This window comes from Mirounga leonina, unplaced genomic scaffold (assembly GCF_011800145.1).
Source record: "Mirounga leonina isolate KUSES-001 unplaced genomic scaffold, KU_Mleo_1.0 Mir_165, whole genome shotgun sequence".
Lineage (NCBI taxonomy): Eukaryota > Metazoa > Chordata > Mammalia > Carnivora > Phocidae > Mirounga > Mirounga leonina.
The window spans coordinates 56,838,474-56,851,857 of record NW_023270415.1 but is presented as its reverse complement, the minus strand read 5'-3'; the positions used below and the strand labels follow the sequence as shown (position 1 = coordinate 56,851,857).

The window sequence follows — 13,384 nt, the reverse complement described above, 5'->3', positions numbered from 1 at the left end:
AGAATGTCCCTTTAACGTCCCACCTTCAACACAGATGTGGTAGGTATAGTTGGCAGACAGGAAATTCTCAAGAAATTCTCCAAGGACAGAAGGAGATTTGACAGAGTAGCATTATTCAAAAGGCAGACAGGAAATTCTCAAGAAATTCTCCAAGTACAGAAGGAGATTTGACAGAGTAGCATTATTTAAAAGAATGCTGATGTGTAGGGGCGCCTGGGTGGCTCAGTCGGTTAAGCATCTGCCTTTGGCTCAAGTCGTAATCCCAGGGTCCTGGGATTGAGTCCCATATCAGGCTCCCTGCTCAGCGGGGAGTCTGCTTCTCTCTCTCCCTGCCGCTCCCCCTACTCTCTCTCTCTCTCTGTCAAATAAATAAATAAAATCTTAAAAAAAAAGAATGCTGATGTGTAGAAGAGTTTTCCCTCTACAACCTGTAAACACACTAATTACACACATGCATGCATAGGCACACATGCCTGACATACGGAATAACATTTCACATCTCTTTTCTGTGTTTAACTAACTCTCTTAATTTTGATCCTTCTGTTCACTAAGTTTTACTCTAACTGTATGCAATATAGTCCTTTCAAATGGTAGAGCATCTTCACTCATCACATTTCACTCAACAAATTCATACCATGGTGTATTTTTTTGTCCGACTCTTACAATGGAGAATAAAATGAAATATAGTGTATTAGGAATAAATTGACATATGTAAAAATAATCTAATAAAAAATACAATCCTCGGGCACCTGGGTGGCTCAGTTGGTTAAGCGACTGCCTTCGGCTCAGGTCATGATCCTGGAGTCTCGGGATCGAGTCCCGCGTCGGGCTTCCTGCTTAGCGGGGAGTCTGCTTTGTCCTCTGACCCTATCCCCTCTCATGTGCTCTCTCTCATTCTCTCTCTTTCAAATAAATAAATAAAATCTTAAAAAAAAAAATACAATCCTCTGTCAAAATGTAGAATGCATTACAAGGGAGGTAAAAACAGATCAACTCAGCACCACTATTACCAGCAAGATACAGTAGAAATGGTATACCTAGCTCTTAAATTGATCACAAAAACACAGTGAGACTTTTTTAAAAATTGAAAGGAAATTTGAGAGTTTCAGTAATAATAGTGTCAATCAAGGCCTGTGCAAGCTCTAAATAGGAGCCTAAGGTAACAAACCATGCATATTATTTGCAATGTATTGATATTATTAATATTATTGCAACAGAAGCATAGCTTTATTTTAGTCTTATATTTGGTCTTAGGGAGATGATACAAGACAACTCCCAGAGAGGCATTTGTAAAAGACCTTCTTTTATTCCTGGGTAGAGTAAAAGAAATAAAAAAGGAGAAGTGGATTTTAATTTTGTATATAAATGTAAATATATGTGTGTGTGCGTGTGTGTATCTGTGTGTGTATGTATATGTGTGTATGTATATGTGTGTGTGTGTATATATATATATATGTATATATATGTATATATATATGTATATATATGTATATATATGTATATATATATATATATATTTTCAAGCCTGCATGTTTGAATACTTACAGGAATTGCAAACAACTTATTTCTAGCCAGATCAGTGTAGAATAGTAGCCAGATTCCCTCGACTCTTCTCAGCATTATTACTTGGAAGAAATCATGGAAAAGCCTAAGGCCAAACTCACTTTTCTGTGTTCCAGAGAAGTGAAGTAAGGATCGGAGCAGACAAGACAACACACAGTTCTTATTGTCTTTGCCATGTCCAAGAGAGCTGACATCTCTACATGGAATAGAATAAGGCATCAATACCTTTCTGTTTCTTTTAGAATATACATTTTTACCTGGCTGTATCTTTGTCTCCTTTAATTTTTAATACTGATGAAATTATCTGGTATAGCATAACCACTGATGTTTGTTGAGTGTAGTAGAAGACAGGGTAAACTATGATTTGTTCTCAAAAAAAAAAAAAAGAACATTGAATCAAATTTGAATTTATTTGACCTTAGTTCATAAACATATATTTATTTTTACTATCTCAGAGTATTTACTTAAAAGTTATGGCTTCTCAAACATTCCTGTTTGTTCCTGATATTTTCCAAAGAAATGGAAAAGTACAGAAGCAGCCTTCAAATTTTTTGCCGCTTAACTCACTGTTTTAAAAAGAATTGTATGAAGAATGACACATACCCCTTTAGGAATCTAAAAGAACTGATTTTGCATAATTAACCATTCATTTTCTTAAAGCTTAATAAAAGAGGGCTGCTAAACAATTAATTACTCATGTTTAATTTATGACCAATTTATGCAAATGCTACTTATAATTAGAAATGTATAAGATAAGTATGTACTTCAGATTCAAATGTGGGAAGATGAGCTACGTTACAGTGCGGCTAATTCTCAGAGGCTATTACATACCTTTCTCTTCTCTAGGGCTGCAGTGGATGAAACTATTTCCTAATATTGGAGGAGGTCTCTTACACACTCCTGTTATTACCGAGAAGTAGCTTAAGCAAAGAAAATCAGATTGATTCTATTTCAAGAGAGGAGAGATTTCTTCAGCCGCTGCCTCTCTAACTATGACTGATCATATGACTGTATTTCTTTGTATTTTTCAGCTTTATGTGGAGGAGATGTTCGAGGGCCTAGTGGAACAATCTTATCACCTGGTTACCCGGAATTTTATCCAAATTCTCTGAATTGTACATGGACTGTTGATGTAACTCATGGAAAAGGTAATTTGCCTCATGCAATGATAATTGGACTATCTTCTGAATTTTCATTGCATCTATTTTTATTTCATTGTCCTTTACAATGTCATTTTGCATGAGCAAAAACAGATCAGTACTAAAATATGCTAACACAAAATCCAGTTTGAGTAACTGCAGCAGAGGATTATATTTACTTTTCCATAGTGTTATAATATGCTTATGTTTTTACCATAATATGCTTAGTGTTATAATATGCTTATGTAAGAGATATTTATTTTCTTTTGATATATTAAACTCATGTTGTTTGGAATTTTCCTATCAACAAAATCTCAAACAGGATGGCTTTTTGTCTCCGGTATAGTCTTAAGAGGTTGATTTCAAAAGTTCAAAAGGGAATAGGAAGATGATCTGAAGTGCTGAGCAAATTGTAAAGCAAACATAACATATTTATATATATTGCTTTTAACATGTCTATGATTATTTATTATAATTATATCCTTCATATGAATTTATAACCATTCAAAAATACTTGTGTCTCGGTTTTCTATCAGAACTGCAGATTTTTCTCACATAATTGATTGAGAGTATAAAATTGCACTGTGCGTGGGGTAGATGTTAATAAATGTCTTTTGAACAAATAAATGAAAGGCCCTGTAGAACTAAATATGGTCCATTCATGCGATACAACTAAACAAATAAACTAGCAATAGAAGTGGTTAAGGCAACACCTTAGTGGGAAAATGGTCATCCTAACATATCAAAACAAAAATGGATTAAAATTACTTACCTAAAAATCTCTATGTGTTAATCTTTTAAAAAGACTGAAATTATTCACTTTAAAAACTGCTTTGGAGAAGTAGTTTTTCTTTTAGCTCTGTTGTTAAATCATTCCTGTCAGTTTTTACTATTATATCATACTTATTGATTTTACTATAGAAAATCTTTAATAAGAGCCTAGCAAGGAAAAGATGCTATTACAATTTTTAAAATTAAAGCTTATGTTTAATACATTTGAAGTCACTGCATTCTCGCAAAACAAGTTTGCCTTTATTAAAATTATACATCATTTTATTGAGGGTGAGGATTATATTGGAGTTATGATTATAATGAAATTAAATGTTATTGAGAAAAAAGCTAAAATGAGTATTCTGATATTGAACAGAAGGAACGAAGTAGAAAACTTTGTAAACTGTGGTTTTTGTTCTTCTCCATAATACAAGACCTCTTTGTTGGAAGTTAACCAGAGCATCCTATTATTCCAGCTTTCAGTGGATTAATGGAGTTTAAAATAAGCTTTCTTGTATTATACGAGAAAATGGAGGACTACATACTGCTTGCTATGTAAATAGAGGTTTAATTAACACTTAAGGTTTTGCGTCTTCACAGGTTGCAAGTGTTAATTAAATCTGTATTTACATGGCAAGAAATGCAGATTTAGATGCTTTCTTTAAGAGCCAAGAAATTTGTTGAAAGTACGACTATTCCAAAGCGTAACCAAAGTTATGTGAAGGATAATCTCTTAAAGTTGGGAGAAATTGTCAAGGTAATATAGTCCAACCCCTCACCCAGTACACCAGTTTCTTTCTATAGTGTTCCAGAAATATGATAAACTTGCCTGATATTGATATTTATGTTGATAGCAAACTTATTCCTTGGGAAAACCTGCTCAATTTTTGTATGGTTGTAATTGTTTGAAAATTATTCTGCAACTATTATCCCTGTTCTGCCCTCTGGAGTTAGACAAAACACACATACAAAAACAACCTAATCCTTTCTCCACCCTAACTCTTCAATATACCAAGTCACTATTCTGTGCCCATAATGGCTTGCATGTCTGCTCCCCCAGTCCCTTATCCCAGCTTTTTCATCCCAGACTAATCACCTCAGTTCCATCAATTCTTTATTGTAAGATATTTTTATCATCATCACCATTCTAATCACCTTTCTCTGGATGTGTTCCAGTGGATTGATATCTAGGGATATCAGTATCCTTCTATAGTGTGTTTTCCCACCACAAAACATGGTATGACATTATTTAACTCCACAAAGTATTTCCATTAGTGAAGCCTGTACATACTTGTTTTTATTAGCTTTTTTGCCATCATGTCATAGCACTAATTTAAAGTACAGTAAGCCCAAATCCTAAAATTCTCTATTTGTGCAGTTGATTTTTTTCTATCATCAGTGCAAGACTTTTTTTTTTTTTTAAGAGTTCATGTTATCAAGAATCAGTGGGCCTTTCAAATGCCTTGTGAAGTAGTGTAGGTGTTACTTGCATTTTATAGACAAGAATCTGAAGTCACTAGAGGTTATTTATTTATACTCAAAGCCACAATGTCTGTGAAGATTGGACAAAGAATTGAATTCACATCCTATGACTACACACCAGGTGCTCTTTTTCTGAAACCACATTTCCTCCTTACCTGTATCTATATATTTCATTGTCAGGTATGTGTCTTCATCATGACTCTCCATAATCCTGCTTTTTATTTGTTTGTTTTGCTTACATCTTGTCTACTTACTTAACCTTTATCCTGATTCAATAGCCATAGTGGAGGGCAGTTCAGGTTTTTATATTTACCCCTCTTATATTTTCTCATATTAATTTTTCTCTGGAGTTTTTGTGACATTATTTTGAAACAATTTACATTTCATTTATATTTACATATACAGTCAGAATTTTCTGAAATAAGCATCATTGTCAAGACTTTAGGGGTTTATAAAAATCTTAATGCAACAGATCTAAGTGTCTAAATATTTAAGATCTAAGAAACTTCAAATAGACCATCAGTAACCTCTTTACCACTTAACACTAAGTCAGGGTGTTTGAATACATACAGTTGTTTCAAATTCAGTTAACTATAGTACCATTCAGCCTATATTGCTCCTTGTTTACAATGATACCAGAAGAGATTTTCCTTAAACATATTGCAGAAGTCAAGATGCTAATTATATGTTCTAGTCTACTAGAGATCTGGGTGGAGGGGACTACATTAAAAGCAAAACAAAAAACCTTAGGCTTTTAAAGGTGGAATTGTCCTTAGATAAAGCATAGTCTAGTCCAATCCTACAAATTTAAAGAAGGGAAAAAAGACGCTCACGAGTCTCAATGTCATAGTTGACTACAACTGAAACTTAAATATTCAGGATATTTTGACTTTAAGCCCAAGTCTTTTCACATATATCTGGAACAGTAATTATCTTCATGGGCCTTCCTGAATGATCATTTTTATAAGAAGATACCATGATGTTGAAGTCACTGACTTTTTCTCACTATTCCTCAAATACCTACTGCCCTATTAAGATTGTGGGTCCTTACCTATCTGCCCCTTCTTCCTGAAATGTCTATCCGGGAGCTGCTCCTCCACAAAATTCTGCTCAGTTTTGAAGGTCATTGTCTTCAGAAGCCTCTGCTGATCCGTTTAACAAGTTGGTTACTTCTATTTCTATGCTCCTGTCCTGCCTTGTCTGTACTCTGTTATACTGACTTAATCACTTTCAGAGCACTTAGCAGAATGTTTGAACTGTTGGTTTAGGAATGCTTTCCCTCAGATAGACCAGGAATTATTTGCAGTCTTCTAAATCTTTACATTCCATAATGCCTAGAGTATAGTAGGTTCTTAGTATCATTTCCTTACTTAAATTCATTGACCTTTAGCAGAATTTTGGAGGTCTTACACTGTTGTGCAGTAGTGAAAACAGATTTTATTATTTAAACCATAATCTGATAAATGGAAGTTTCCTTTTATAAAGTGGTTGGCTAGGACTGAGCAACATGAAAAAAAAATCAGCTTTCATGTTGGACAATAACAATAGCTAAGAGCTGCTGAGCACTTCTTTGGTGCAAGGTACTGGGCCACATCATTCCCATATACCATCTCATTTAAACTTAAAGTCACCCTGAGAACCTCATTTACAAATGAAGAATGTAAGGCTTGGAAAGGCAACGTTGTACTCAACAGTGGGCTTCTTAGCACCATGATCTAATGGAATTTTTAATTTTCCCACATATTAATTCAGTGTATATCAGAATAAATGCATTTAAAAAAATAAATAAATTATATGCAGAACAACACTTTTCTTGTCTTTTGCCCATCTATTGTCTTATTCTCTACTTTTTGTTAGCTTTATTATATAATAAAAATCAAATTGACTTACCTGAATTTCCACTCTTACGTTGTTTTGTAAACTTAGATAGCAGTTAATCTAGATGGCAAAGCATCTTCTCCTTGCCGTACCTACACCCCATTCTTACTTGCATCTGGCTAGTGTCAATTACCATTTTTATACTGAAGAACATTTAAAAGACTGACTCAATTTCTGGACTCCTTCTAAAAGGGCTCTTATATTCCTGCTCATTGTGGAGAGGGGGAAAAAAAAAAACTCACCTTTTTTTTTAAGATTTTATTTATTTATTTGACAGAGAGAGACAGCTAGAGAGGAAACACAGTGGGAGAGGGAGAAGCAGGCGTCCCGCTGAGCAGGGAGCCTGATGCGGGGCTTGATCCCAGGACCCTGGGATCATGACCTGAGCTGAAGGCAGACGCTTAACAACTGAGCCACCCCGGTGAAAACCTCACATTTTGTAAAAGAGTTTGAAAAATAGTATTTTTATACATTTCTAATCTTTTCCAAGTCCAAATCACTGGTCCATTATGCAGTAATAACCTTGTCTTATGATTGCTTATGTTTTCAGTGTATTTGTTTGGTTTCATTTTATATCTTTTGTTTGCTTGCTTTTAAAAAACTGAAGATTTGAAGGATTTTGAACTAAAATATCAATGAATAAAATTAAAGTCTGTTACTTACCATACTCTGGGTTTTTTTATTTCTTTAATAAATATTTTAATGACCTTTTGTTTTTTGGGTTAAGTTAAAAAAAAAGAAAGCACGTCAAGGGAAAGATGAGTGTGGTAGTCTATCTTTATTTCACTTAATACCATGCCCACAGTATGAGGGGTATGTGTGCATGTGTGGGTGTAATTGTTAGTCTTTAACATCTGTTCTAGACAAGATCATTAAAAACTCATGTGAGATGAGGCACCTGGGTGGCTCAGTCAGTTAAGCGTCTGCCTTTGGCTCGGGTCATGAACCCAGAGCCCCAGTTTCGAGCCCCATGTCGGGCTCTCTGCTCAGGGGGGAGTCTGCTTCTTCCTCTGCCCCCCCCTTTTGCTCTCTCTCTCACCCTTTCTCTCTCAAATAAATAAATAAAATCTCTTAAAACAAAACAAAACAAAACACCTCATGGGAGACCACAATGCAATGCCACACCATACTCACCAGAATGGAACAAATGAAAAAAAATTTTAAAATCAAGTATTGACAAAGATATAAAGCAACCAGATTTGGCAATGGAAATGTAGATTGGCACAGCCACTTTGTAAAGCATTATCTATTAAAGCTACTGTTAATGACCTGTAATGGGGCATGACCCAGTAATTCCACTCCTAGATATTCCCTGACAGAAATATATATTCTTCAAAAGACATACTTGAATACTGAGGGCACCATCTACATTCATGCTAAAACCCTAAGTACCTAAGTGACCGTCAAATGTTGAACAGATACATGAATGTGGTGTATTCACAAAATGAAATGCTATACTATATATCACTGAAAATAAAAAACAACCACACACAAAAACAGAGATGGATCTCACATACCTAATGTTGAGTAAAACTCAGACCCAACAGAGTATATATTATATGAATCTGTTATATAAACTACAAAATATTTACATAAGGTAGCAAAATTAGGCTCTGCCACTAGAAGTTGAGCGAGTGGTTACTTTTGGCAAAGTGAAGTGATAGAAAAGTTTCACAAAAGAGGCTCTGCTCTCTGTAATGCTGTATCTATTGATTCAGATTCTGTTTGCAAAGGTAAGTTTACTTTGTGAAATTTCAGCAATCTGAACAATGATATGTGCAATTTTCAGTATATTATATACACAGGTTGAAGTGTGTGAAAAATAAATAAATAATCATTATATTTATTTAACAAACAGTTCTTCCCTATGCCTGCTTTATATTTCTCTTTTAGAGTTAAGCATTTTTGGAAGTTGGGTGTTATATTACTAGGCAGTGTTTTTGTGTTTGAGGAGATTGCAGAAGGAAATGAAGGAGGCATGTCAAGTGTTTACCAGAAAGCTGCACTGCTATTATAAATAAAGCATATGAATTTTCCTTGAAATTTTCAGAAAACTCAGGTGATATCTTTTCAGGCATTGATTTTGAAATTTTATTTCCAAACAGTTTCCAAAATATGGCTTGCTATGTGTCTTATAAAGAAACTGGAGGGGGAAAAAAAAGAAAAGATTTTGTTAGATGACTCATTTGGAAATTTTATAGAAGTGGGGGAAAATCGGAGGGGGAGACGAACCATGAGAGACTATGGACTCTGAGAAACAAACTGAGGGTTCTAGAGAGGAGGGGGGTGGGGGGATGGGTTAGCCTGGTGATGGGTATTAAAGAGGGCATGCACGTATTGAATGGAGCACTGGGTGTTATACACAAACAATGAATCATGGAACACTACCTCAAAAACTAATGATGTAATATATGGTGATTAACATAACATAGTAAAATAAAAATAAAAAATGCTTTTCATTTCCAGAGAATTTAATTACAAGGAGAGTCCTGATTTTAGTTACTTTGGTAAATTTCTGTGGTTTACAGATATACTTTGTGAGTCTAATTTTCTTCTTTTTCTTCATAGGCGTGCAGTTCAATTTTCATACCTTCCATTTGGAAGACCATCACGACTACTTACTGATCACTGAGAATGGTAGTTTTACCCAACCACTGGCACGCCTTACTGGTTCAGAACTTCCTTCAACAATCAATGCTGGTCTCTATGGAAATTTCAGAGCTCAACTGCGCTTCATTTCCGATTTTTCAATATCATATGAAGGATTCAATATTACATTCTCTGGTAAGAAAATAAATTTAAAAAGCTTTAGTAAGAAAAAGGCAATTTTTATTTTTTTTTTTAAGATTTTATTTATTTATTTGTCAGAGAGAGAGAGAGAGCGCACAAGCAGGGGGAGGTGCAGAGGGAGAAGCAGTTTCCCTGCTGATGATCATGACCAGAGCATGGGATCATGACCGGAGCCAAAGGCAGATGCTTAACCAACTGAGCCACCTAGGCATCCCAAAAAAGTCAATTTTTAAAGTATGACAAAACACGTTTGCATGTAGATTTTTAAGGTTTAGTTTATATTTACAATGAATTTTAATAAATAGATTTTTGAAAATTTAACTTTGCAAAAAAATAACTTTAGGTTAGTTTTGTTTCATATATGGTTTTCATAACCATTTCATAAATGGTTACTGCTATAGCCTAGTTTCGAACAAAAGTATGTCCTAATAAATTTTTTAAACAATAAAATAATAGCTCATTAACATGGAACAATCCCTTTTGTTCTCTGTTGGAATGACAAGGTAAGTGCATGCTCTGAGAATAGTTTTAGCTAAGCTACTTCTTCTTAGGATGGTATATAAATTATAATATTGTTGTTTAATCAACTGTATTCTCTTATATCCTGAAGACCGTTTAGCTGTTCATTTTCATGGTGTTCATTCATTGCTTGGGGAAATTTTCTTGTATAAATCTATAATGTAACAATTTTCAGTGTGTGGGCACTTCAGTCTTACATAAACCATTACCTTTGAAGTCATGTGTTTTTCAGAATATGGATTAATTGAACTCCTTGTAGATGACAGGCACAAGAGCCTTTGTCATTTAGATTAAAACCATTAAGTAAAATGCATTTCTAAAGTGCAAATGATTTCATCCAAATGTTATTTTGTGTTTGAAAATATGCATCTATTATGCTATTATTATAAGTCAAAACTGGTGAAATGGAAATGTTTCTAATGCAGAAGAAAGAATATGAGATAAATAGCTACATTTTCAATTTATCACTCAGAAGGTGACATTTTCTCATCTGTATTGAATTTCACACATAAAAGTACTCATTAAGTTATTTGATCTTTCACAAAAGAAGAAAAGTATGTGTGTCATTAGCATGTTCCCATAATTATGCATATCCTCACTTTTTAAATGTCTAACTGTAGCCCAATAGCATCCAGTTTGCACACAATAGTAAAATACCCTTAAAAGTGAATACTATCATTTTCTTTGTCCTCCTCCCCATCTCATTTACAGAATATAACCTCGAACCTTGTGAAGATCCTGGAATTCCTCAGTATGGTAACCGAATTGGGTTCAACTTTGGGGTTGGCGACACTCTGACCTTCTCGTGCTCATCAGGTTACCGACTGGAAGGGATATCAGAGATCATCTGTCTTGGTGGTGGCCGACGAGTGTGGAGTGCACCTCTGCCAAGGTGTGTGGGTACGTGGTCAGCTGCTTTCATTTGCTTGTATGTGTAGTCACTGTCCATGGAGTTGCATGGTTACACACCCTTCGTTCTTTTATAATCTGTTGAATTTCTTCATTTATTTCGTATTAGTTATTTCAATTTTTTTTTCCACTTGGCAATCTGGTGTACCTCAATTAACTTCTCAACTGCTCCATTTAAGCAATCATGCTTCTAAATTTCTTTTCAGATGATGGGAATAAGAATCAATAGATATATAAATAGATGATAGATGACAGATAGATAGATACATAGAGAGATAGATAGATAATCATATTTTCAGAGCTTACAGAGAATTATATTCTTATATTCTGTTGATAGATGATTTCCCATGACTTATGATTGAAATTTTGGCAATATTTTATAATTTAGGATTCATATTCATAAAAAATGACTATGAAGGAAAATGTGTCAAATAAATAATGGATAATTTAAGGGCTATCGTGGCATGTATTGATTCAATATGTATAGTCAATAAAAATGAATCTATTATGGCAGATGAATTAAGACAGCAATTCATTTTATGTTGTGAAATAAAGAATAACAATAATTAAAATATTGCAAGTTTAGAACCACCATCCCAACCTTTGGAAAAGAGTGTTTTAGCTGATAAAAAGAAAAAAAAAATTCTGTAGGGAAAATGAAGGATTTTTGATTAAGACTTAAGTCATTTGCTATTTATTTTAATTTTTTTAAAGATTTTATTTATTTATTTGTCAGAGAGAGAGAACACAAAGCAGGAGGAGTGGCAGGCAGAGGAAGAAGCAGGCTCCCAGCTGAGCATGGAGCTGGATGTGGGACTTGATCCCAGGACCCTGGGATCATGACCTGAGCTGAAGGCAGATGCTTAACTGTTTGAGCCACCCAGGTGCCCCAAGTCATTTCCTATTTAAAGTAGGAAATGAGGAGGCAAAAACTTCTTCAGGTCATTAGCCATTCAGTGGTTGTCAGTACTTGTTTTTATGGACAGAACAAGATACAAATGGTCATTTTATAATTATTTTATAAAGCTGTTAAAACTCTCAAAAGCATTTAATTTGAATTTACTTTAATTGTAAATTTAATTGTAGGTCACAGACCTGTGTAAGTTTAATATGCTAAAAAATCAGGCAAATTGTTAGAGATTTGATCTGTGGTTTAAGACCTTGTCTTTTCTATGGAGGCAAAATGCCCTGCAGATGAAAATGAGAATGAGCAGGATGCCCTCTGTGACTTACTCGGTATATTATTCAGTATATAAAATGTGGGTATTCCTGTGGATCCCAAATCAAGTGAAAAAATATGATCTTCCAGGTTAATGTGGGTCTGAAGGCTTTTATAGTGATGAGATTGTTTTCACAGCCTCTGTGGGTTATATAACGGACAGGATGATATGTAACTGATGAAATTTCTTTTTAAAATCCTGGACTTTTATAGAAATAGCACAAGCAACCACAGAGGCTTGAAGCTGGGAGGTGATGAGCAGTCACACTCTCAGAGCATCTTTTTCAGGAAGCTATACAGAAGGCAAATTTTTCTGGGGTTTTTGTGTTGTTTTGTTTTGTTTGTATTTTTTTTCCTGCTATAGCCCAATTTCGAATTCCTCTCTTTACCTGAATTGCCCCCGTTTCCATTTTTGCTTGATGTGCATATTTTCAAAACCCAGCTAATGAGAACCTTGGGAATAGTTCAAGGGAGGGCTGTTGAGTGTTTAGGTTTAGATGGTGGCCACTTGATATTGGGTTAATTCATTTTTCTAAACTTCATTTTTCTCATCTGTAAAATGGTTACAGCTGTAGTACCTAGTTCATTGTTATGAGTTAGTTATGAGGATTAAACTAATTAACCATGCCAGGCAGACCTAATATAATCCCTGGAATATAGGAAGGATTCAGAATTTAGATGTTATTATAACTCTTATTATATTGAGTATAACCTGGTATCTATCCAGCCTATCAATCTAGTTTATAAAACCAATTATAGTAGGGAATGAATTCCATTTTATAAAACACTAACATTTATGAGGGTGTACTAGGTTCTTTCATATATAGTTATCTCATTTAATCCTTATTATAATCCTGTTGTTATCCTACCCCCCCACCACCATTTTTCATCAGAAGAATCTGAGCCTTAGAGATTTTAGATAACTTGCCCAAGATCATGAAGGTTATAAGTGACAGGGGCGCCTGGGTGGCTCAGTCATTAAGCGTCTGCCTTCGGCTCGGGTCATGATCCCAGAGTCCTGGGATCGAGCCCCGCATCTGGCTCCCTGCTCTGCGGGAAGCCTGCTTCTCCCTCTCCCACTCCCCCTGCTTGTGTTCCCTCTCTCGCTGTGTCT

General features: G+C 34.8%; 1 protein-coding gene across 3 annotated transcripts in view; it reads left to right on the top strand.

The window, feature by feature from the left end:
* The window catches only part of CSMD3 (CUB and Sushi multiple domains 3), a 1,201,062-nt gene that overhangs the window by 823,562 nt on the left and 364,116 nt on the right, over positions 1–13,384 (top strand). For all 3 annotated transcript variants that reach the window (XM_035011782.1, XM_035011781.1, XM_035011780.1), the window contains 3 exons: positions 2,595–2,711; positions 9,402–9,617; positions 10,854–11,042. In XM_035011782.1, coding sequence (XP_034867673.1) covers positions 2,595–2,711; positions 9,402–9,617; positions 10,854–11,042 — 522 coding nt within the window. The remainder of the gene's footprint in view (positions 1–2,594; positions 2,712–9,401; positions 9,618–10,853; positions 11,043–13,384) is intronic.